This window comes from Petromyzon marinus, chromosome 38 (genome assembly GCF_048934315.1).
Source record: "Petromyzon marinus isolate PM22_M1 ecotype Great Lakes invasive population chromosome 38, UKy_Petmar_22M1.pri1.0, whole genome shotgun sequence".
Taxonomy (NCBI): Eukaryota; Metazoa; Chordata; class Hyperoartia; order Petromyzontiformes; family Petromyzontidae; genus Petromyzon; species Petromyzon marinus.
In genome coordinates, this window is record NC_133704.1 from 10,839,172 (window position 1) to 10,864,283 (window position 25,112).

Genomic DNA, 25,112 nt, shown 5'->3' on the forward strand with positions numbered 1-25,112 from the left:
CAGAAGGACCTCTCCGGGAGATCGCGAATCATGTGTGTTGTATCATGTTGCATTGGAGTAATCCAAGCATCTCTAGACACATTTTTCAGTCGTCTTGTTTTTTGAGTGTTTTAGTTTTATTTTACATTCCGTTTGGCTCGCAATCTCTAGGGACATCTTAACTTCGTTGGGATCATGTGGGTGCCCGCTGAGAAAATAGTGAATGTTCGGGGGACCTAGGGTACAATAACAAGGCGACATAAAGTTGTAATACCAAACATTACGGACGGGAAACGAACACAAACGCAATACAAAGTGAACAAGTAAAAGTAATGACAATTTCAATAGCAGAGTTACACTATCCAAAAATAAATGTTACTCGGTTTCATTTACAACTGCGCGGACACACGATTCCTCTGTCACGCAGGGTAGCAGGACTTGATGTTCATTCTTACGCGGCGTGGGGCTGTGAAGAGGCAGACTCGAACACTCGGCGTGCACCATTATGGCCTGAAAAGGAAAATGCTCACAACAGTTTCACTCGGATCTATGAGGCTAACCAGGTGGAGGAGGGGGTGGGGGGGGGTTCTGTGTCTTTAGGGTATTTGGCTCCTATACATATCCACGTGATAAGCCACTTTGTTGCTGAGCAATCATTTGTGGCCTTGTCGCTTCTTAAAAATAGCTGAAAGTTCAGTGGACTTTACCTGGTAAAATAAAGAAAACGGTTTTAGACCAGTAGTTGCCTCCACCTGATGACGATTGCTTGTCTTGCGATCGAAACGTCGCGATCTATTTCTAGCTATGTGACTTTACCGAAAGAACCAAAGAGTATAGTTTTAGAGTATTTATGTACTTGTAGTGATTTGCTTACCTTTCCTATAATTTTCACTCCTATCGTTATTTTTTCCTATCGTTTGTTGCAACTTTCCCGACTCGCCCCGTACGGGACATCCGTGAAACAAATGAGTTTCGTAGCTCATCAGGTTCCTCCAGGATTTGTAAAAATTCCCGACGATTCCGATTCTGCGTGGACGCAGGCACAAGCTGGCGGACCAAAAGACCCGCAAGACGATGGCGCGGGAAGAATTCCGCCTTCAGCATTACGCTGGGGAGGTCAACTACAACGTGACAGGTGGGGAACCCGCACCCGGCCATGAGTGGTGCGTAGAGTAGCGGACAGGGGCAGAGCCAGGATTTTCAGCCCGGGGTGACATTCAACAAATTTTTATTTCAAGAATGATTAGAGAGTCAGGCTGTTGAACTAGACGCCATCGGTTGGCGACACACTCTGACAATGCAGTTGCACGGAGTCCGCCAGACCGAGTGTCCGTACACTTATACACAGAATGTTTCAGATTTTCGATTTTTTATTTTTTTTCGGGGGTGACAATTGTCTAACCCTGTCACCCCCCCTGGCTCCGCCCCTGGTAGCAGAGCGTGTCACCGACGCCCGCGTTAGCTTGGGGCATCCACTTCTTGCTGCGGAGGTAACATTGCCAGCAGAGGCCCGGTTACAAGGGAAGTAGGGTACGAGACAAGCAGAGTTGAGAAGTAACGACGGAGGTCTTTGAAGTCTCTGAGAAATTAAAGTTTAGTTTGTGTACGCGTTTTGTCGACAAGAATTCAGCGTTTGTGGACCGAAGTTCTCGAGAGAGCTGACTGTCACGTAGTTGTTGTTGTTGTTGTTGCGACTCGTTTACCCCTGCTAAGCAGCGTTATCTAACGGAAGCGCTGCTTTGAGGTTTAATCGTATTCCGCTGCCTTGCCGTTTGCAGGGTTTCTGGACAAGAACAATGATCTGTTGTTCCGGAACCTGAAAGAGGTACTGCCGAGTTGTGTGAAATTTTCCTGGCAGGCGTTCATTCATGCACAGTCACAAATATGAATGGAGTGATTTTAATGGGAGTGATTTTTTCATGCATTTATTTTATTTTTGATACGGTGTCAAAACAACGGCCGTTGCGGTTAACCCCAAAGAACAAATAGCAGTTGCCAATACGTACCTAGGCTCGGCCTTTAATGACTACGAGACGTAGTGTCTAAATATCTACACTGGGGAAGACAAAGGTGGCCAGGTGTGGTGCTGATAACGCCACCCGCTCTCTTGTGTGCCATGCCGGCCTTCATAGGTGCCCTGGTGGCGAGATGTTAACTACCTCGCCTGGTATACAGGAGGTCGTGGGTTCGATCCTGACCCTGATGCCTGAATATTTGGAGTGTTCATCTCTCTTACTCTTTTTTTTTTCCTCCGGGTCCACCGCTTTTTCCCCTTCCCATTTATAATCGCGCGCCCCTAGAGTATTTGCCTACCGCTATAAATTTCGACGCGATGATGAGCCACTTTGTTGAGTTATAATTTGTGATTACCAGGTCGCTTCTGAAAAATAACTATATGGCTCGGTGGGCCTTGCCTGGTTTGTAAAAAAAAAAAGGTTCTCACCAACTGCACTTATAACCCCCCTGCAGTCTCTGTCGGCTCTTTGGGGGGTGGAGGGGGCCGTTGTACACGTGGCCTTGCTGCTTGCGCGTTTTGGGGGCGGGGGACCCCGTTGCTCAGGGCGTCTGTGCGTGCATCTTCCAGGCCATGGCCGGAGCGGAGAACGCCATCCTGAAGCAGTGCTTCCAGCGCAGCGAGCTGGTCGACAAGAAGCGCCCGGAAACGGTGATGACTCCACTCACCGCTTCGCCGCAAGTACACGCCCGCGGTTTGGCGCGACTTTGTCATCATGCCAACAGCGGTGACGCCAGTGTAACGGTGCAAACGAGCCGACGCCGTTATGTAAATACGCTCGGGGTGCGATATGAATCGTTTTTATCGGCACGTGCGCAGCGATCAGTTGGAGGGTTTTCCCTTCATAAAGTGAAGCTCATGGAGCTCTTTCCTCGCAATAATTATTTTTCATGTTTACAACCTCGTCAATCATTTTTTTATGTATATGTTTGCTCAATTGTGTTTTGGGCACACAATAATAATTCACCCCTACCCAGCGATCGGATAAGATTCGTCACGATCTGAGATTGCGATTGAGTACAATAAGCTAGTCTTTTTTCTACCACATGTATTTAACTCAATCTCACCGGATCTCAAAAGCTAAGCAGAGTTTGAGCTTGGATAATGCATGGATGGGCGACCACCAAGCACGGCGGGGTTGCCGATAGGTTGTGGGGCATTGTGGTTGGGCAGCAGAGGGCAGTTGCAGCAAAATTCATTCGACCATACTTCCATGCTCGCGTATCTGTATCTCCTCGCCTTCATCAGTCCATACTGTGACCAGCGTGGTGAAGTATTGTCGATTAACCCCCACGATCCGCACGGCGTGGCGAGGCCCTAACCCGGCAGGCAAGAGGTTTGACGAGAGGCGGTGCGCGTGTGCACCGGGCAAGAGTCGTTGAGTCTGAACCGCCGCGTGCCTGGAATCGTTGTGGTGGGACAGGCGGCCACGCAGTTCAAAGGCAGCCTGGCACAGCTGATGGAGATCCTCATGTCCAAGGAGCCGTCCTACGTGCGCTGCATCAAACCCAACGACGCCAAGCAGCCCAGTGAGTGCCGCTCCAGGCCTACCTCGATCATCGTCGTCGTCATCATCGTCAGCCGTGATCTATCCACTGGTGGATGGAGGGCCCTCCCCAAGCCATAACCATCTCTTAGTTGTCCTGCGAGACCCCTCCCCCTACCCTTGTTACACAAACACTCTCCCATGATTGTCGACCGCATCCACTCCCAGCGGGCTCCATCCGTGAACGGACTTGCACATGAGAATCAAAACGTAGAATTAGCCTAAATCCGGACGTTGTGTTTTTCATACACCACGCTCGCGTATGATCTCAGCGCCCGGGATGAAATGCTGTCTCGTGCGCTCCCCCCACCCCCGCCACCGCCACGCGTGCGCTCTCTGCAGACAAATTCGACGACGTGCTGATCCGCCACCAGGTGAAGTACCTGGGTCTCATGGAGAACCTGCGTGTGCGCAGGGCTGGCTTCGCCTACCGCCGCAAATACGACGCCTTCCTCAACAGGTAACCAACCGCCCGTCGCTCCTACCGGCGGGGGGCTTTTTTGTTGTTCCCGCGAAACTTCACTGAGCCTCGATTCCTCAATCCGTTTATTGAGGATGGTTTTTTCTTTTTTTTGTTACTTTTTTTTTTTACTTTTACTTTTTATGGGATGCCGTATGACGTTGCCTTTGTGTGCCCGGGCCAGGTACAAGTCTTTGTGCCCAGAGACGTGGCCCACGTGGCGCGGGCCGGAGGTTGAGGGCGTTAAGCGCCTGGTGAAGCACCTCAACTACCGGCCGGAGGAGTTCAAGATGGGCCGGTATGCGCGCCTCTCAGCCACGACCCAGCAATCTTCCACTCGTCTTATTTCCCTGTTCTTATGAGAATTGTGGTGGTTACCCATCCATCTCCTTTGATGATCCTGAATCATTTGTGAAATTTGAACATTCCTATGGAGGAGGGTACGAGTCTATCCAATGACCTCTTCACAATGCCAACGTGGCACCTAAGAACGCGAGAGAGTGACAACAATGATACGTTTCACTTAATTTTGTTTACGCTTTAAGTGCGAACGTCTTGCAATCACGTAAGCTTTGTGCCCATGAGGTGCACTCACCTTGCACGCAAGGTTCTATAAAGAATAAACCCTATACATAAGACCACCCTATGCATAAGGCCATCTTCCTGTTGAGGCAGCCGACTTATATCAGACACCGTCTGTGGATGGAAACGGCGCTTATTTTACAAGAGCCCAATGTCCACCGTTTGGCGTGTTCAAAATACGAGGTTTTATTTTCCGAACGAGTTCTTTCGTGAGGGTGTTTCTGATGCCGACCACCGCCTGCCCCTGGGGAATTGCTTCCAGAATCAGAATCTTTTATTTAGGCCCGCAGGAGGAATCCGATGAGCTCTGAAGCTCTTTTACTCGCAGATGTCCCAGTCGGGGAGGGTCACACTTACAGATGTTTGAAACGCGTGTACAGACTTCGCTGGCAACGATATATATGCACGGAATTGTGTGTGGTTTTCTTTTTAAACTTACTTTTACAGGTCCAAAATCTTCATCCGGTTCCCAAAAACCCTGTTTGCGACGGAGGATGCGTTTGAAAAGCGAAAGCACGGCATAGGTGAGTGAACACCTCGGGATCGCCTTGCCCGGTCGCTTTCACTTATTATGGCCGTTTAACAAATTAACATAACGGGCAGTGGTTGCTCCCGAGGCTCTCTCTGTTTGTCGATGAATAAACGGACGACGGTCATTGACAATCCCTTCGTCGATCCGCTGCTGGATGAAGGCCACGTCACACGCCGTGGGTTCGAGTCGGCGTGGTCTTGAGGGAGCAGGCGGGGTTCAGATATCGCTCACGGGCAACGATTACCGTGCGGGGTTAAGTGCACAGTGTTGTATATGAGAACAGCGTTGTTAGCCACCTATGCCACGGCGCCACCATAGTTGTCGAGCTTGCGCGCACTGGGGCGTCACGATCTCGATGCCTTGGCATCGCCGTGAATCCAAAAAAGTTACATTTGCTCAGTTTGTTGTCCCGCCCCCCCCCGCTCCTCCAATTAGCACGGTTGGCTACGTACGATGCGAAAGACGTTCAACGTACATTCATGCGTACATTTTAATATTGTGTGCGTACATTGTTTAAATGTTACACGCTTACGCGCAACGATTGGACTCGTGTATCGCGAGCGGGTTCGGATGGACGTTGACAGACCCGCGCGCTCGTGTTGTCCTGCAGTGACCACTGTGCAAGCGGCGTACCGTGGACACTACCAGCGGAAGAAGTTCCTGAAGATGCGGACTGCATGTGAGTGGGCCGCGCGTCAACACGCACCTCACTCAGAGGAGCGACGCGGCTCGTCGCTGTGGCCCGATGTTCCCTCCCCCTTCCTCGCTCACCCCGGTCCCCTCTGCCGTTATTGCATCGCTTGGCGCTGCTTCTTCGTCGGTGTTAAACGTCACACTTTGTTGACCCCAGACCCCCACTCTGCCGGCATCTTTGCCGACCCTTGCGCCGCGGCTTGTTTGGTTTTTAGCCGAACGTGTCGTGCGATGTTACGCCTCCGCCGGTCCATCGCGCAACGAGGCAAGGGATCGGTCGATCTTGTTGGTTTGGGGAAACTCTCACGCCGTGAACTCGTCCGCGTGGACGTCTTTAGGCTTTCGTGGTCCCCCTCGTACTACGGGTCGTGGATGTTTCTCGAGCTCCTGCCGTTTCCGTCCATACGCGGGAGTTTCCCTTGACGAGGAATTTGCCAAACATCCCAAAGGCAGGAGGGGGACATCCTTTGACGAAAGAAGCTTGAGACTCAGTGGGGATTTCCGGCCTGAATGGCATTATGTTACTCATCGACCACTACTTTTTTCCCCACAAGGCGAAGAAGATGCGTCATGTTTATTTTTAATCGGCACGGTCGTCTTCGGTTCTAATGTTCGCGTACTACGGATATAGTGACGCGATCCAACTTCTCCGTCGCATGACTCAGCTCGGCTCGGCTCACTCTTACCACTCACATCCCCTTCGTGTCCTGTTACGGTTTCGTTCTGTCGGTAATCTAAGCTATCGTGCATCAGATCTGGCCGATGGGCGCAGCAGTCACAGCTTCGTGAGAATGTCCACGAGTGGGAGTTGAGGCGGTACGGATGTGGGCGGCGTGTGACGTGTGTGAGTGCATTACTGCAAGGTGCCTTGGAGGGACAAGTGGTGTATTATTCCCTGGACGTGTGTAGTGACACCTGACACGGTCGTCTTCATTAATAGGAGTCTTTATTTCTTCCAGCACGAGAGAGACAGTCTTCAAAGATTCCCTTCACTCCAAGCGTCTCGAGCTCTCGCGTTTCCCCCCTCCTAATATATCCCTCAAGCCCCTTTCTCGAAGGTTCCTTGATCCACTTTCCCTCCAGCCAATCACCTTCCCACTTTCTCTAACGGATACCAACCGACCTCCTTGTCAATCATCCTCTGTTTCCCGCCATTTTCATTTTGAATTTCTCCTCCAATCCACTTAATCAATTTCCCCGCCTCTAACCAATCCCCATCCAGGCCCGTTAAGTACCAATCAGAGGGCTTTGTTTTTTTTATGTTCACCACGTCAGGTGGGTATCGTTGGTCGTGACACAATCTCAACACGTGTAAATCCACCCAACCAGGGCAGTCACCTCACCACCGTGTGCAAATCTAACGATTTGACGTTGCAAATGAATCGCTGGCAGCAGTCACAAATACGTGACTCGCCAAAATGGGGAGCTGTGTGTAGAGCGTCGTGTGACCTGCCAATTTACCAAGCCCAGCGGCGGGCCGTCGTGAACGCAGAGCGGTGTCGGAAGATGAGCATGTCCCGTCCCAAGAACGGCGGCTTGGCACGCGCGAGCACACAACGCGTGCAGTTGGCCAACGCAACAAGCACAACACGCAAGGGAAACACGGCGTTCACGACGCCGCAGATCTACTGCACGTTGTATTCGTAGCGATAATAGTCTTCAGTTTTGTACTGGCGTCGTGCATGCAAATTCGCACCTCGCATTGGCTTGAGGAAGCTGGAAAGCGGCGAAGCGGCGAGTAGGCACCAACAGTTGCGCGGGGCTCTGTGTAGTCTTTTTCATTGATTTGGTTTTATTCACGAGTGCGTTTACGCACGTCGGAGGAAACGGGAGCACCCGGGAGAACACCCACACGTGTGAGAGGGAGCAACGCACTATCCCATACGGAAGGGACAGATTGACTACCTCGCCTGGTGTGCAGTAGGTCGTGGGTTCGATCCCGACCCTGACGCCTGGTGTACGTGGAGTTTGCATGTTCTCCCCGTGGTCGCGTTGATTTTTCTCCGGGTCATCCGGTATTTCCCGTCCACATATAGAAACTTGCTTTTAGAGTATTTGGCTGCTATACATTTCTACTTGACAAGCCACTTCGTTGAGCTATCATTTGTGGTCAGGTCGCTTCTGAAAAATATCTATGGAGCTCAGTGGGCCTGACCTGGTAAAAGAAAAACAGTTTAATTTTTTAAATAGTTTTATATTCGTCACATTGTGAGCTCCGATTTATGGGGTGGGACAGATCATCTGACTGTGGGCATCCAGAACAGAGACTGTACGACGTAGAACGATGCGATGCCCGGTCCACAAATACGAAGGAGACATCGTCACGGCGATACACCGCTGCTCCTGACGCGGTCGTTTGCGCTTGGCCACTTGAATGTGACATTGTAGTTGTCGCTCTGCATCGACATCAGCGGCCGTACTACGAGAAGAAAGCCGAGTGATTGTCGCTGCCGTAATAAAGATGCACCCAACTCGGGGCATGCCTCCACACACGTTGCTGCAAAATTTCTCGCAGCTGGGGGGACCAGTGACAATTTCCCTCGCTGCCTGCGCAAGATGTGATTTGCCTAATGATATCATGAAGTCTGTTCAAAACAATGCGGGTCATCATTTGGATCTTTGTCACGTCCACTTAACTTGATTTGTTGGTCTCGTTCAGTACATGTTTGCGTGTGATTCACTCCAAGTGTGCACTTGGAGTGAATGTGTGATTGTTCACGTGTGCTGTATGTGGTGGGGCTGCGGTGCAGTGATTATCGCGCTGCGTAACGAACCCGGTGAGCCGGGTTCCATTGGGCCAATGTCGGTGGTGATTATTTGGAACCGGTTCTGGGCCTCTGCTCGGTCGACTCTCAAATGGGTACCTGGAGCAGTGTATAAACGTCAGCACTGGTGACACAAAGGCAGCGAGGCGTGGTGCTGGCCTTCACCACCTCCTCATGAGTTATGCTTGCCTTAATAGGTATTCGCAAGTACCACTTGCCCCAACACTCCAAGTCTGGGTATTGCATGTGTGTGTGTGGGGAGCGGTAGTGTAGCGGTTAGCGCGCTGCGCTATGAATCTGCCGACCCGGGTTCGAACACCAGTGACGATTATCTGAACCAGTCCCGGGCCTCCCCTAGGTCGACTCAGCCTCAAATGAGTACCTGGTGCGGTGGATAAAAACATTGCCACTAGGGAGACAAAGGCTGCCGGGCGTGGTGCTGGCCACCCACCCCCTTGTGTACCGTTCCGGCCTTAAGAGGTGCTCGCTAACAGAACTTACCCCAACAGTCTGTTAAAGGCTATATTGGGGGGGGATATTTGTCTTTTTTGTGTGTTTACGCCTACGTGGGGCATTGTACATTTCGCGTGTGTGCAGCTATTGCGGTGCAGGCGTGGTGGCGCGGTCTCCTGGCACGCAGGCATGCGGCACGCCGGCGCTGGGCCGTGCTGGTCGTGCGCAAGTGAGTTGTTTGCTCCCTTCCGTTCATTGCCGTCACCACTACCGTCATTATTCAAACGGTCTCCGGGAGGGGGGGCGGGGGCGCCTCGAGACCACCCCATGGCCTCGAGGACATCGTGTGGCCTCGGTCCCAGGACTTGGCTTCAAGGCACACCAGCCTTGACACAGGCCTCGGGCCGAAAGGAATCCGGCCCTGACTTCGATATAAGAGAGGATCTTGGCCCTGTAGCTCCAGGCCTCGGCCTTGGCCTCGTGGGTCCCCCGGGCCTTCAGTCCAAGCCTGTGTTCGAACGTAGGTTTTGTTTTAATATTCCCGGTTTAAGTTCCCCTTCGGCTACCGGCGTCATGTCACGACGTTACGTAATGTCGGAGGATCTGCCCCCAGAAGGTGACATCGTCTCTGAAGTCCGTTTAGAAAGCCTTGTCTTATGCCCTGTAAAAGTTTTTCGATATCGAGACAAAACGGTTGATCTTCCTTCTGTTAAAAACAAGTTTAATGGAGTGCTTTCAATGCGGTCATTGGTGACTGAGATGATATCATCAACCTACTACAATTAAGAACGCAGTTTAAATTCAGGGTGGCTAAAACCAGGAACGCATGATCTCAGCAGTGACCACACAGTGTGTTGATATCATAACTATACCATTGAGCAACCTTGACACATCTTAAATTGTCATTTAAAATGTGTACCAACTCGCTTTTGTACCATACCTTGAAAATTATAATGTCAAGCTGTTAAATTTTTTTCTGCTATGAGTAAGTTTTTGGAACAGAATTACCATGCATAGGCAAAATATCTGACCTCTCCTAATCATTCAGGAAATATGTTCCTTTCATAAGCACTGTCGGGTGCCACAGTGGCCAGGAGATGTTAACTACCTCGCCTGGTATACAGGAGGTCGTGGGTTCGATCCCGACCCTGTGACGCCTGCTGCTGCTGTATATTTGGAGTTTGCGTGTCTCTCTCTCTGTGGTCGCATTGATTTGTCTCCGGGTCCTCTGGTTTTTCCCTCCACATTTAGAATCAATATGCCTTTCGAGTATTTGGATGCTGTAAAATTTTCCACGCGATAAGCCACTTTGTTGAGTCATTGTTTTCTGGCCAGGTTGGCCAAGAGCTATATAGCTCGGTGGAGCTTACCCGGTTAAAATAAAAAAAAAATCTATATTTTAGTTGCTTTAAATTTTAATGATGACTCTAAGTTAACGAGAAGATTCCCACCTTTCATATTCACCTTCACATCCACCAGTTTGCGTTTGTGAGGAAGCTGCGAGGCGTTTGTGTAAGTGGTTCCGCCGTCGTGCCCGCCCGCCCGCCCGCCCGCGCGTCGTTCAGGTTCGTCAGCGGATTCTCCCACCGCCACAAGCCGCGGTGCCCCGAGAACGCCGACTTCCTCGACTTTGTCCGCGTCTCCTTCCTGCAGCGCCTGCGCTCCCAGCTGCCGCGCAGCGTCCTCGACAAGGCCTGGCCGGTGCCGCCCCCTGCGCTCGCCGAGGTAGCCCTGACGCCCCGCCGTGGCCAGCGCTGCGCGTGCGAGGGGAGAGAGGGGGGGGGAGAGGGTGTGTGGGCGGGGGGGCTTCCTTTTCTTAACCCCTCCTTAAAGAGAGGTGAAGGTGCAGGCCTAAAACGGACATCCTTGTGCCACTGTTGGCAGAAGGACCTTCACTCGAGGAGGGGGGAAGGAGGCAGCTCTCGATAGAGAGTCCCTCTGTGAAGTATTTTGGCCTAGCCCTTCCATGTTGGTCAGACATCTTGGAAGATAAGGGAGTACCGGGTCAAGGACTGGTTAACTGCACGCGGCGCCCCCTGTCAATCGACTAACCGTGGTGAACTCATTCATACTGGTGGGTGGACAGAGTTGGAAAGAGGTGTGGCGGGTCTTGCCCCATTGTGTTAACTGCCGCCCCGAGAGACCAAACTGGTGTGACCTCTGCACTGCGCAAGTCCGGTGTGCTCACCGTCGCACCACGGCAGCTCCTCCCTTCTTGGCAGAGGCACACCGTTTCGACCCATCACGGTATACACCGAGTTCTCTTGCACAGGGAAATCGAGTTTTCAGGTCCATACGGCGTACCGCCGTTTCAATTCGGGCAAAAAACATTGCCTATTTGTTTGTGTTTCTCCCTTGTGATGGGACTTTGTAGGATAAACTTTGAGAGTTATAAAGGCACGGGGTGACCAATAAGTTCTGAATTGGTCTGTAATAATGTAGGGCACTGGTAAGGGTTCGACAGCTATGTGGAGGGTGCCTGGAAAATTAATCGTGTGGTCGCCGTGTGGCTCAGAGAGGGTTTGATGCACCGGGTTCTCAAGTCTAGAGGGTGACGGTCTCGGCCCGGTCACCATTGACTGCAAAAAAAATCCCGCAATATCAAATTTAGTTCTCCCGTTAAATTTGCATATATTACCACTCTTAAGAATGAGGAAAAAAAAGTTGGCTTCGCTGCCGAGCGACAAACGTTATTCTCTGCAGCATTTCCTTATTACACACATATCGTGGTGCTGTCACGTGACATGCAAGGCATGATGGGAGGACCGATCCAATGGTCACAGTTGTGCCTTTTGCCGACGAATAAATCACCTCGTGCAGTGTGGTATCTCTATTTGTTTGTTTTCAGCCTGCACACACGCTGGAAACAACTGCTAATACTTTAGTTTATAGAAAGTATTAGCATTGGGCTTTTTTTACAATGCAATCAAGATAGCACAATTACAAACACTTCTTGAATTGTGACCCTGAATCCACAGCACCTTCGTACGTTTTGCCGTTTTGGGTGTGCATTTTTTTTTTAAGCCCATGTATTCCGGCGTGAAGTAAATACAGGCTTTATTTGTTGTACTTTAAATGTTTGACACTGCTCCTCGGTCGGTGTTGTTGCCGCTGCTGCAGGCCTCGGATCAGCTGAGGACACTGTGCATGCAGAACATGGTGCGGAGCTACTGCAAGAAGATCAGCCCCGAGCACAAGCGACAGGTGAAGGAGCACGACTCGTGTGCGCTTTGCGGCACGTGGCAGCAGCAGCAGCAGCGTGGACCAGCACGAGCAGCACCACGTGTGTGCAAGCAATCTGACTGATTGATGTGAAGTGTTCGGTCCTGAACATCGCTCCCCTCCCCCCTCCACCACCCCCCCCCCCACCCCCCCCCCCCCTTTAACACTGATCGGCAATGCTGCTGAGGTGTTGGGTCAAACAAGTGCTAATGACCGACACAATGTGGGAAGGCTTTCATCATTTGGTCCATGACGCCAGCACTCCATTGCCTACCCATTTAGAACGACATCAGGGTATCTTCAACCTCCACTGTGAAGCAGAGAGGGCCGTGTGTTTCAATGGTTAATGCACTCGCAGTGTTAACCAGGGGCGGCCTGCCGGATTCGGACCACGATCCTCCTGCTACAAGCGGCGAACACCCTTCCCCCGCTGCGCCATGTCACCGCCCCAGACACGCACGTGATGTGTGCGACAGGCTCGTCACACCGATTGACTGGTAGGTGTTGGTCTTTGCTGGTGGTGTGTGCACGTAGCTGGAGCAGAAGGAGTTGGCCAGCAGGCTCTTCAAGGGACGCAAGGACAACTACCCGCAGAGTGTGCCCAAGCCGTTTGCAGACACTCGACTGAGTACGTACTCTCGCACGCGCAAAGACAAAGAGCCCCCTCCCCGTTATAGCCTTCAGCACGCTTTTGGGGCAAGTGCTGTTAGAGAACACCGATGAAGGCCGGCACGGCACACGAGGTGGTGGGTGGCCAGCAGCACCACGCCCGACCGCCTTTGTGTCCCCAGTGGCGATGCTTACACATCGCACCAGGTGCTGATTTGAGGCGGAGTAGATCCTAGGGGAGCCCGAGGACCGGTTTAGATAATCGTCACTGGTGTTGGCCTTGAACGGGACTCCAACTCGGGTCGCCGGGTTTTGTAGCGCAGCGCGCTAACCGCTACACACGTGAGCACGCACGCTCACACATAGACAAAGGTCCGCCGTATAGCCTTTACAGGCTTTTGGGGCAAGTGCGGTTAGAGAGCACTTGTGAAGACCGCCAAAGGCACACACGGAGGTGTGTGGTTAGCACCATGCCCAGTCACCTCGTCTCCCAAGTGGATCTCACAATCGCCACCGGGTACTCCGTTAAGTAACCACCCACACATTCATGCAGACACCGCCAGCCACCTGTCCCCTGTTGTAAGTGTATGCCTAGGACTTCGATTGTTTTGCGTACGTTTTGTGTCGAATAGAACTCTGCGTTTGTTTGTTTTTTAACTTAATAGCCACTTAAAACGATGTAAATCGTCTTGTTTTACAGATAACAGTGACATCAACCCTAAAGTCCTGCAAGCAATTGGCAACAGCAAAGTCAAGGTAATATAACAAAGACAAAGATCCCCCATATAACCTTTAAGACTGTTTGGGCAAGTGCTGTTAGTGAGCACCTATTAAGGCCGACACGGCATACTGGGGGGTTGTGGCCAGCACTGTACCTCACTGTCTTTTTCCTTAGTGCTGATGTGGACATGCTACACCAGGTACTGATTTCAGGCTGAGTCGACCTAGGGGAAGCCCCATGACCAGTTCAGATATTTGTCACCAGTGTTGGTCGTGAGCGGGAATCAAACTCGGATGGTTGGATTCGTAGTGACTTGAATTAAGAGTCACAGAGTGTTGTGATCGGTTCATAGAAACCCTGCAGCCACGCGATTTTACATCCTCCACAAAAAGCAAACTGATAATCGATTCTTGACTAGGATCGTGACCCACGATCGCCCAATTCTATGAATCACTGCGGGGGTGAATGGCAACACAGGGCAGCAGACACAAACTTGGCACCATCAGCCCGTGACACCCAGTATATACACACAGGGCAGCAGACACACATGTGGCACCATCAGCCCGTGACACCCAGTATACACATACAGGGCAGCAGACACACATGTGGCACCATCAGCCCGTGGCACCCAGTATATACACACAGGGCAGCAGACACACACGTGGCACCATCAGCCCGTGACACCCAGTATACACACACAGGGCAGCGGACACACACGTGGCACCATCAGCCCGTGGCACCCAGTATACACACACAGGGCAGCGGACACACACGTGGCACCATCAGCCCGTGGCACCCAGTATATTAAGGCCGACACGGCATACTGGGGGGTTGTGGCCAGCACTGTACCTCACTGTCTTTTTCCTTAGTGCTGATGTGGACATGCTACACCAGGTACTGATTTCAGGCTGAGTCGACCTAGGGGAAGCCCCATGACCAGTTCAGATATTTGTCACCAGTGTTGGTCGTGAGCGGGAATCAAACTCGGATGGTTGGATTCGTAGTGACTTGAATTAAGAGTCACAGAGTGTTGTGATCGGTTCATAGAAACCCTGCAGCCACGCGATTTTACATCCTCCACAAAAAGCAAACTGATAATCGATTCTTGACTAGGATCGTGACCCACGATCGCCCAATTCTATGAATCACTGCGGGGGTGAATGGCAACACAGGGCAGCAGACACAAACTTGGCACCATCAGCCCGTGACACCCAGTATATACACACAGGGCAGCAGACACACATGTGGCACCATCAGCCCGTGACACCCAGTATACACATACAGGGCAGCAGACACACATGTGGCACCATCAGCCCGTGGCACCCAGTATATACACACAGGGCAGCAGACACACACGTGGCACCATCAGCCCGTGACACCCAGTATACACACACAGGGCAGCGGACACACACGTGGCACCATCAGCCCGTGGCACCCAGTATATACACACAGGGCAGCGGACACACACGTGGCACCATCAGCCCGTGACACCCAGTATACACACACAGGGCAGCGGACACACATGTGGCACCATCAGCCCGTGACACCCAATAAAAACACACAGGGCAGCAGGACACCTTACGGCTGAGTGTTTCTTCGCCGTGCCACCAAACAAAATCAGTCGCTCACTCGCGTGACGGCGTGTGCTGCTCGTTTCCCTCTCGCGCAGTACGGCGTGCCGGTGACCAAGTACGACCGGCACGGCTACAAGCCGCGCGTGCGGCAGCTGCTGCTGTCGGACCAGGTCGTCTACGTGGCGGAGGAGGGAAAGCTGAAGCAGAGCATCGACTACAGCCAGCTGGCCGGTGAGCACCTCGCAGCACGCTCGGCTCGGCACAAACCGGTTTGGCTTTGTGCAGCGCACAGATACAAGTGCATCTCGAGACGCTTCGCACACGCAGCACAAAGACCCCCCCCCCCGCCCCGTGTAGCCTTTAGCGGATTGTTGGGGCGAGTGCTGTTAGCGATTGTAAATTGTAAATGTTGCGGGTTTACTCTCTAACACACCGGTGTGCTGAACCAGTAACGAGTTGGCACGTTTCGTTTACGTGACAAACCTTACTAATTGGCTGTCGCTGGCCGGCGGGTTTAACGACACATTTATATTTATGCGATGTAACCCAAAAAACCTCTGTTATAGCGAGCACCTAATGCAGGCTGGCACCGCACACGAGGGGGTGGGTGGCCAGAACCACTCGCGACCACCTTTGTCTCCCTAGTGGCAAAGTATACACACTGCGCCAGGTACTCATTTGAGGCTGAGTCGACTTTGGGGAGGAGGACCAGGACCGGTTCAGACAATTGTCACTGGTGTTGGTCATGAGCGGGAATCGAACTCTGGTCTCCGGGTTCGTAGCGGTACACTACCGCTCCCCACACACACGCGCACACACGCACACACGCACGGACAGACGATGGGACGCCTGACAATGTTTTGCCGTGCTTCTAGGCGCACAGAGGCAAGGTGCACAGACAACAGCGTGGTTTCATTTCATGTTACGTGCACTTTGTTTTGCACTTCGGCCTGTGACACCCAAATCACCTGGAACGCGCACCCAGTCTTATTGAGATGTCGGGAGCGAATCAGGGTTCGATGGCTGTGCCTAGATATTATGACCGGCAATCAAGGATGAGAAAGTGTTCTGCTGCAGACACTCTCATGCCTGTGTAAGCAAAGCATGCTTGTGCCTATGAGTGCACACGTGTACACATGCATGTGAAGTCACCTTTACAGGACAGTATATACAGGGACTTCTCTACTTACGAACGAGTTAGGTTCCAGAGGTTATGTTCCTAAGTCCATTTGCTCGTAAGTCCAACTTTACTCCTGTCGATTCCAAACATGTTGTACGGCATGTACACTAAACACGGGGAATTGGTTTACACGTTATATAATCTCCTGTAGATGTAGATGCCACTGGTTCGTCACGTTCTGCAGACGTAGATGCCACCACCGCCATCTATTGCGCAGGAGTTGAACTTGCGACTTTCGATCCGAACAGGCAACTGAACATACGGACCAGGTTTGTTCGTATCTCTGAAAGTTAATAAGTCGAATGTTTAAAAGTAGAGGAGTCCCCTGTACTGCATTTGCCTAAACACACGCACGCACACCCTAAAAACAAATGTTTTTTTTTCTTATCTAGTTAGTCTTGAAATGCTACCCATATCATTGGCCCTTTGATCGTCTTGTTAGCCCGTGGCCATGTCAATAACGAATGCATATTCAGTCCTTTATACCAGGCGTGTAAACCGAACACCTCGTTTGTTTTCATTGCTCACTTGTCAAATACTATGCACTGACCACACCCAGTCAAGTCACACTTTGCTGCATTTGCTCTTGCGACTTAGACAATTCCCGTATTCTATAAATTATGAGACGATCCGAAATGTAAGACGCCCGCCCGCCCGTCCCCCTCAATCAAATTAAACTGAATTTTTTTTTCTCTACCAGGCAAGGCCCACTGAGCTGTATATAGCTCCTTCTCAGAAGCAACCTGGCCATCACAAATGATAGCTCAACGAAGTGGCTTATCAATGTGGAAATGTATAGCAGAAGCCAAATACTCTAAACGCGTGATGTTGATTCTAAACGTGGAGGGGAAAATCCGGAGGACCCAAAGAAAAATCCACGCGACCGCGGGGAGAGGGAGACATGCAGACTCCAAATATACAGTAGGAGTCAGGGTCGGATCGAAATAACAACCTCCTGTAGACCAGGCGAGCTAGTTAACATCTCGCCACCGCGGCGCCCACATTTTAAGTTACACAAATTTAGCCACACATCTGCCGGGTTATACTATGCACCCCCCCCCCCCCAACCTTTACAGGGCGGGGGGGGGACGTGCATGTCATTATAATAGTTAATTAGCGCTAATAACCAGCAAAGTTGTACAAAAATACTCAAGAGGCGTGTGCTGGTGTGGGTGGATTTGTGATCAATAACGATGGACGACGGTCCGTCTTGCCACTCTTTGACCTTTCAACGCCGTTGTTTTTCCAGCAGCATTTCTTTCACGAGCCTCACTGCTGATGAGATTCGGAAGTTCAAAACCAGCCCGCAGTTTGCTTGCGTAAAAAACATTTTGAGGAATAATATTTGTCTGCAGAGTCAACAGACTGATGGACTAAAATACATATTTGAATGCATGCGTGTGGAGCATTGAACAGGCGTGTGTGTGTGCCTGCGTGCGTGTGTACTCGCGTTCCTGTCTGACAGGCATCTCGGTGAGCTCGTTGAGCGACGGTCTCTTTGTTCTCCACGTGCCTTGTGAAGACAACAAGCAGAAGGCAAGGCCTGCACTCAGTCGCACTTCGCAGCCTTTTGCATTTCCTCTTTTTTTTTTAAATGTGACCAGAGAAATACTGATATTGACCAACGCCATTTCCTCTTCTCAATGGCCCAGCACGAGATAACCAAGAGGGGATGACAGAGTTCACGTTCGCATCGCGGAATTTTTAGTCGCGCAATCTTTCACGAGTCCTCTCCTCAACAGAGTCAGGCCTTAGCCTCAAACTCCGTCAAGAGATGTCTCTTCTCCCTCCTCATTCTCCTCCCCCCCTCCAAAATCCCCTTCACCTGGCACTCACCTGTGAGAACGTGGCCCCAGTCGAACACGGTGTCGCCTCTTGCCGTCATTGAATCATTATAATAATAATAATACAGCCTAGGAAGGTGGGACTAAAGTTAAGTGAGAGTGCAATGAACAGATTTGTAATTTTATTTTGTACATTACCTTAAAAATGGCAATGTATGTTTGAAATGAGACACGTATGAGTGGTCGCTGAAACAATTGATTTAAATGTTTGTATGTATGTCAATAAATATATATGTGGGGAGCGATAGCGCAGCGGTTAGCGCACTGCGCTATCAACCCGGCGACCCGAGTTCGATTCCGGCTCGCGGCCAACATCAGTGACGATTATTTGAACCGTTCCTGGACCCCGCCTAGGTCGACTCAGCCTCAAATGAGTACCTGGTGCGATGTGTAAATACATCGCCACTAGGGAGGCAAAGGCGGCCGGGCGTGGTGTTAGCCCACCCACACCCCCTCGTCGTAACGGCCTTCATAGGTGCTCGCTAACAGCACTTGCCTCAACAGTCTGTTACAGGCTATACGGGGGGAATCTTTATCTTAGTTTTTTTATACGTGTGTATGTATGTATGTATGCAGGAAGCACAATTGAATGATGAGTTTTGAGACGAGGTTCTGCTGTGTCCTCCCGTGTGTCTCTCGTGTGTCCCTCGTTTGCACCGCTCCCTGTGGGCTCGTGCAGGGAGACGTGGTGCTGCAGAGTGACTACATAATCGAGACGCTCACCAAACTCGCCATGATCGCGAAGAAATCGGACAACATCAACATCACCCAGGGCAGGTGTGTCGGCATTTTACAGCACCACACGGACATGTGTACATGTGTACGTGCGTGTGTACGTGCGTGCGTACGTGCGTGCGTATGTGCGTGCGTGTGTACATACGTACTGTATGTTGAACTTCTTTTTTCACACCGTACGTAGCCAACTGTCAATCGATCGTGTAACACCGTCGCTAGAGTCGTGCATATGGTCGGGAAACATATCAGAGGGCAACCTGTGAGGACGTTCACAGCAGGGGGGGCAACGTTTCCACTATGCGTAGTCCCAACTGAGTAATTCTGCAGGTCTCAGTTTCAGCGTTGGGATGTTGAGCCAACAGCAGTTACGTGGCGTGCTGCCTTAGCCTTGGGAGGAAACCGGAGACGCCCCGGAGAAAACCCATGCGGGTCAAGGGGAGAAGGTGCAAACCCCACGCGGGGAATCGAACCTCGCCACCCGAGGAGAAAAATCCGAGTGGCGCGCCGATGCCCCCCCCCTCCCCCCCCACGCTATCACAGCGGCGCGTTGCGTCGCCGTGTGTTCCACGCGGCGAACTTGCCGATCGCAGTCTCCTGATCCGTGTCCCGTGGTGCGTGCTGTGTTGCGCGCACACGCGCGCCCTCTCTCCCGTTGTGTGGCGCAGCATCAAGTTCAGCTCTGGGCCGGGCAAGGAGGGAACCATTGAGTTCTCGTCGGGCTCGGAGCTCATCGTGGGCAAGGCAAAGAATGGCCACCTCTCGGTGGTGAGTTGAACCTGCACGCTTGGGAACGCGTCGCTGCCGGCAGGCGTGTGACAATTCACCCCACACACTCCACATTAATTCTATGAATTGTTATCATTCTGGGTCATGAATTGGTACCATTCTGGGTCATGAATTGTTACCATTCTGGGTCATTATTCCAGTCCTAAGAATGATTTGTTTTTATTGATCCCATGTTTGTAATGCAGCGGTCGGGAACCTGCGGTCTCTGGCTTGATTTCATATGGGCCGTCTCCGTACGAGGCTTACCACATACAAAGTGCCCGCAAAGCGATATTTGTCCGTCGCTTCGTGCATCATAGCTGAACTCGTTGGGTACGACGGGAATATTTTGATCCGTTCGGCACCGTTTACTGTTTTTAATGTGGCTGCAAGAGGCCCTTGCCATGACAGAAGTGACGAGGGTGTCAATGCGTGGCTAGCCCACCACAGGCCCACCACAGGTACGTGGGGACCAGGTTTCCAACTCGAGTAAACAGCCAAAAAAACCGTTTTGATCACTTTGCCACTGTTTATCCCCTTGTTAGCGATGAAGACACCGGTCAGTAATATTTTTACAACAACAATAAAAATCAAGACGAAAATGAACGTCCGTCGAGATCAGAATTTGGCCCACGGTCGTGTTACACAGTGGGAAGTGGCAACTGGAGTCGGTATCAGGTGGCTCACAGGAGCGTCATCGCACCCACGTGCGACACTCCCTTCTGCGCTGTCTCTGCTCGGGCAACTTAAACGACACGTTTGTCAAAATTGTATCTCAAACGTGAAAACTAAGTATTTTATCCATCAATAAATACCTAAGAGGCACCTTCATTATATTCGTTGCATTTTTTTTACGGTACTGTTACACTTGATCAACTTTTAGCAATCGTGTCTCCGTGTCCAACAAGTACGTGACGTTGGGTGAACCCTGGTGGTGGAAATTCTGCATTCTCATGGCTAGTCCAGTTTAATTTCTAGGACAGCAAAGTCACTGCCGACATCACACCGGGGCGGTGCTCATTTAAAGCACCGCAGACGGCGATGAGAAAACTTAAGAAGCGTGGCGACCGTTGCCCATAAATGTTCTTACGTCAAGGCTCTGCCATTATTCATCTGCCCCACGTCCACACAGTACAGATCCTCGGCGTCTTCTCGTTCCACCGCGCAAACAGGAGGAGGTCAGGTGGCTTGGGGGAAGGGGGGGGGTCAGTAACGTCTCGAGCACCGAGCTGGCTGGCACGCAAGACCGCCTGGGGTTCAAATCCAGACAACCACCGCTCGTTAAACTTGGTTGTCAAGCGTAGCGAGTTGATGGTCTCAGCCTAATGTGTGCATAAAAGACACAGCTCAAATAATAATGAAAAAACAAAGATTATTTTGATTGACATGTAAAAGTATCAATGTTTTGTTGTTGTTTCCCGGGCCTATGAAAGTGTGGATGAAGGGACATCGGAAGTGGTTCTGTAACGTCATCTTCCAGGGATGCCCTCTAACACTGGGTGGTGCACCGCTCACTGCAAAAGTTCATACTGGGCAATGCCTCTGTCTCATGGCACGATGCAGATAGCACAGTAACTGGGAGGGGGAAAAAAAACCACAATGTTGTCATATGTAGGCCTTCCCCCCCCTGTAAGCCCTCCACCACTTCTCATGATACGGCGACGCATCGATCTCCCGAACACCTGCACGTGGAATTGTTGCAACCCGAGTACATACGTGGTTTACATTTAAGGACTGGTGAACAGAGACACGTGAACGTTGGTGGCGATGATGGCTTTACCTAGGCCTCGTTCGCTCAGATGTCCCCTGTGCTCGTGTGTTTCCCCAGGTCGCTCCGCGTCTCAACTCGAGATGATGTGGCTGCTACATCCCTCGTGGTGGGAGGGGGGTGGGGAGGGGTGGGGTGTGGGAGGGAGACCGCAAGTGGGGGTGGGGGGGGCACCGTTCCTTGCACAGTGGAAGAAGACCCAGACCCTCTTCTCCTGGCATCTTAAGGCTAAACGCAGGGCAGGGCTGGAGCAGGCACACCGTGGACCAGCCATGAGCTCACCGACCGCTGCACATTAATATCGATAGTTCAGTTATCTCGTTGTGCGTGTGATATTTTTTTTCGTAATTCTTTTGTTTAATACTTCCTCGAGTAATTGTTCATGTTTGTGAGATTGCATCTTCCCGATCTATAGTTCGACAGAGGACCCATGGGCCACTCATACAAGTGGGGCACTGTCTTTTTTTATATATATGCACCCCTGTTTTTTTGTAGAGCAGTAATGCAAATCTGTTGAGACGGACTGACACTAATGCCAAAAGGATGTGTACGAGTGGCTTAAAAATATGTTGTCGAAAATTGTGATTTGTGAAACGGTGCGTCGGGCGGGAGGGGAGGTCCTTCGGCGTCGGGTCTTGAGACTTCTTTCTTTCGCAACACAAAAACTAAATATATATCTCGGAGGAATCCTAAACGATTAGTTTTTGAGGCAGCTTGAAATTAGAGAAGCTTGCTTCGCTTCCCTTCGACAAAGCATGCTGGGAGTGACCTAAAGCCATTAAGATTGTATTTTCACGGCGTAAAAAAAATAACCGGCACGTTTCTTTCGGCCTAGTGATATAGGCTCCACGTCCGCAAGCTTTAACGTCGGAGCTCACGCTGCACTTGTCCTTAATGCCGTGGAATTAATCAAAAGTTGCTGCAAAGCACGGAGCAGTGTCCCTTAAAGGTCGTACGGGAGAGGTACCTCATCTCTTTCTACTCCGGTGGTGGTGGTTGTTTTGGAAAGAGGCTGCTCTGTTTCTGTAATCCGCACCGATGCCAAAATATAATGCAGGATCAATGCATAGTGATAAAGCACGTGGCATATGGCTCCTGTTGAATTGTTTCCCTTTTTGTCACACTTAATTTTCTTGTACATTTTGTCCGATTTATAGGTTTTGTAAACGTGAGGAAAGCGTTGGCACGGAGTAGTTCGATTGCCTGCTATGGCCGACACCGATGGCGAGCGATATCCGAACCGGTCCAAGGCTTCCCTCTTGAACCCAACTGCCACTAACCATTGCGGGGAAGTACGGTCAAAAGCCGTGACAGACACAGCAAGGGGAGGGGGGGGTGGGGGAGGCCTTCATCCCGCATTTGATTGGCCTAAAAATTATAATTGTGTGTGCCTCACTTTTGTCTGTAAAAAATGTCTCTTCAGAGCAACATATAGTGCCAGCCCATACCCATTCAACACAGGCTACCATCTGCCATACAATCAGGGGAATGTGCGAGATACGCGCCATCCGACGACGCCAATGAGATCATCATCATCATCCCGTGACCGTGATTTCACACGGTTTGCCCATCGCGTGATAAGTGAACGTCATTTCATGCCGCGCGCGCAAATCGCATTAATCCGTTGACGTTATGTTTTTCAGATGTGGAATCCAACCGATGATAATAACAATACACACGTCATTGTCTCTGTATTCGCTGGCGATGGTCACCGCAATGTAACGCGATTCTCTTACCGTGCGTGCGTGCGGCATCGGTTGGCGCCAGCGTCACGTTGCACGGATGTTTCGCGAGAGCGCGCGTGTCACGGTTACCGGCGCCGCGTGCCACGGCAGTTTTGCTCGTCGCCTTGCGCTGTGAAGCCAAACTGCCAAAAAAAAAAACATAAACACGCCACGAAAAATTGAAGAGAGCCATATACTGGGAGCACTTATCCACGGAGAGGCGACGTCTCTTTTGAACAAAAAAAAATGAAGCCCCGAAGAAAATGAGGTTTATAATGGGGCGGAAAAAAAAATGTTCGTGCAATTTGGGGAAAATTGTAATTTCTCTATTGTGCTTCTTTGCCTTTCAATCAAACTGCATTTATTCCTTAAAACATGTTGCTATGATATTATCGATGTATGTACGTCAGGCTAATGAAACTAAATTTCGCTGCGTCATTGGCACACGTGTGTGTGTGTGTAGTCTTGAGAGTTCAAAACCAATGTTGGAGGGGGACGTTGAATTCACCTGGCCCCACTGGTGGCGGCTCGCCCGCAGTCCCATCAGCCACCTGTGCGTTGCCCTGCCACTTTACCGGCGAGCTCCTCCAGAGAGAAAAATTCCCGTTAAATGCACGCAAACTTTCTTGACTCACTCCGTTGGGGTCGCGGTCGAGTCCAAGCGTCTCCCTGTTCTAACAAGCGTTGGGCAGTGGCTGCCCCCCCCCCCACCCCCTCCTCTGCTGGCAGCCCTGAATTTGTTGAACAAACCGGACCACTGGTAAAAGAGACCCCAGGAGATGGAGATCTTTCCAGAGTTTGCTTGCTTCAACAAAAAATAATGCTGGATAACGCTGGTCTGGAGAGCTACCGAATGGGGCTGATGGAACAGAACGGACTTTCTGCTTGTACGTGCAAACATTAAAACATTCTCCATTCCTGCGGTGGGGGAGGGGAGACCCAGTCGATATACCACGACCACTTGTTGACATAGAAAAACTTGCGCAACCGATTTACTGACCACGGCTAGACGATGGTTGGAATTTCTTAATCCCGCCACCCCCACCCCCTTGCACTGCAGTTTGAACTCCCACCGTTCTGACCGTGACGCGAGTGATGTGTGTGTGTTTGGTTGATGACCACAGCGCCCGCTGGTCGCGTTCTGTTGGATCGTCGGCGCCGCCGCTGCCGCTGTCGAGGCTTTACGCTCCCGTGGCCGATGTCGCCCTCCCGTTGCCGCTTCTGACTGCGCCACGCGGACCGCGGGCCGAATTCTCGTCTCGGCGAACGCTGATTTCCGTCTCTCTGACTTCTGATTGTTGTAAAGTAAGAAAAAAAAAGGAATTACCGGTCTTTTCGTCGCTTAAGGGGGGGGGGGAGGGGTGGGGGTGGGGAACGTTGGCAAAGTCTTCGATGAGTTTTTTTGGGCCGTTTGCTCAAGTTGGGAACCTGTTCCCCACCCACGTGTCACCGGACGTCTGGCGGACTGACGAAAGAGCGTTCGTTGCAACAACGTGATTGTCACATTTATTAAATGCAAGTTTGAAAAATCGAAGTGATTTTCCGTTATCAAGTGCATTGTGAGCGATGATCCATTTTGAGCAAGTGGGGTGGGAATTCGACTTTCCTGTGATGTGGTGAGACCATCTACAGGAAATCCGCTGCGATTCGGGATGATGGCAAGGGGATAGGTCGGGGGTGTCCCACTGCAGGGGAGACTGCATTCTGAAGGTTGTGACTACAAGTGTTTTGAAAGAGGCCACTGTAACGGGCACCTCAAGCAATATTCACCAAAAACTCACATCACCCACGATCTCGATTCCTTATTAAATTGACTGGCTGTGCAGAATGAATTCGGGACCATAATTGTCACGTTATGGTTAATATTAGTAGTGTATTGCGTCTCCCGTGCCCTTTACAGCATGGTTTTAATGTACGTGATGTTTCAAAGAATGAGGCGTGTTACC

The 25,112-nt window shown here is 51.1% G+C and overlaps 1 protein-coding gene across 3 annotated transcripts in view; it reads left to right on the forward strand.

The window, feature by feature from the left end:
* The window catches only part of MYO1C (myosin IC), a 97,367-nt gene extending 72,667 nt beyond the window's left edge, over positions 1-24,700 (forward strand). For all 3 annotated transcript variants that reach the window (XM_032967623.2, XM_032967624.2, XM_032967622.2), the window contains 18 exons: positions 1,020-1,114; positions 1,758-1,804; positions 2,564-2,644; positions 3,417-3,522; positions 3,882-3,999; positions 4,184-4,297; positions 5,029-5,105; positions 5,724-5,792; positions 9,169-9,253; positions 10,590-10,749; positions 12,145-12,228; positions 12,781-12,874; positions 13,556-13,611; positions 15,246-15,381; positions 17,796-17,866; positions 18,854-18,951; positions 19,575-19,674; positions 21,503-24,700. In XM_032967623.2, the coding sequence (XP_032823514.2) occupies positions 1,020-1,114; positions 1,758-1,804; positions 2,564-2,644; positions 3,417-3,522; positions 3,882-3,999; positions 4,184-4,297; positions 5,029-5,105; positions 5,724-5,792; positions 9,169-9,253; positions 10,590-10,749; positions 12,145-12,228; positions 12,781-12,874; positions 13,556-13,611; positions 15,246-15,381; positions 17,796-17,866; positions 18,854-18,951; positions 19,575-19,674; positions 21,503-21,529 (1,618 nt within the window). In that variant the 3' untranslated portion in view covers positions 21,530-24,700. The remainder of the gene's footprint in view (positions 1-1,019; positions 1,115-1,757; positions 1,805-2,563; positions 2,645-3,416; positions 3,523-3,881; positions 4,000-4,183; positions 4,298-5,028; positions 5,106-5,723; positions 5,793-9,168; positions 9,254-10,589; positions 10,750-12,144; positions 12,229-12,780; positions 12,875-13,555; positions 13,612-15,245; positions 15,382-17,795; positions 17,867-18,853; positions 18,952-19,574; positions 19,675-21,502) is intronic.
* Positions 24,701-25,112: the final 412 nt, after the last annotated feature.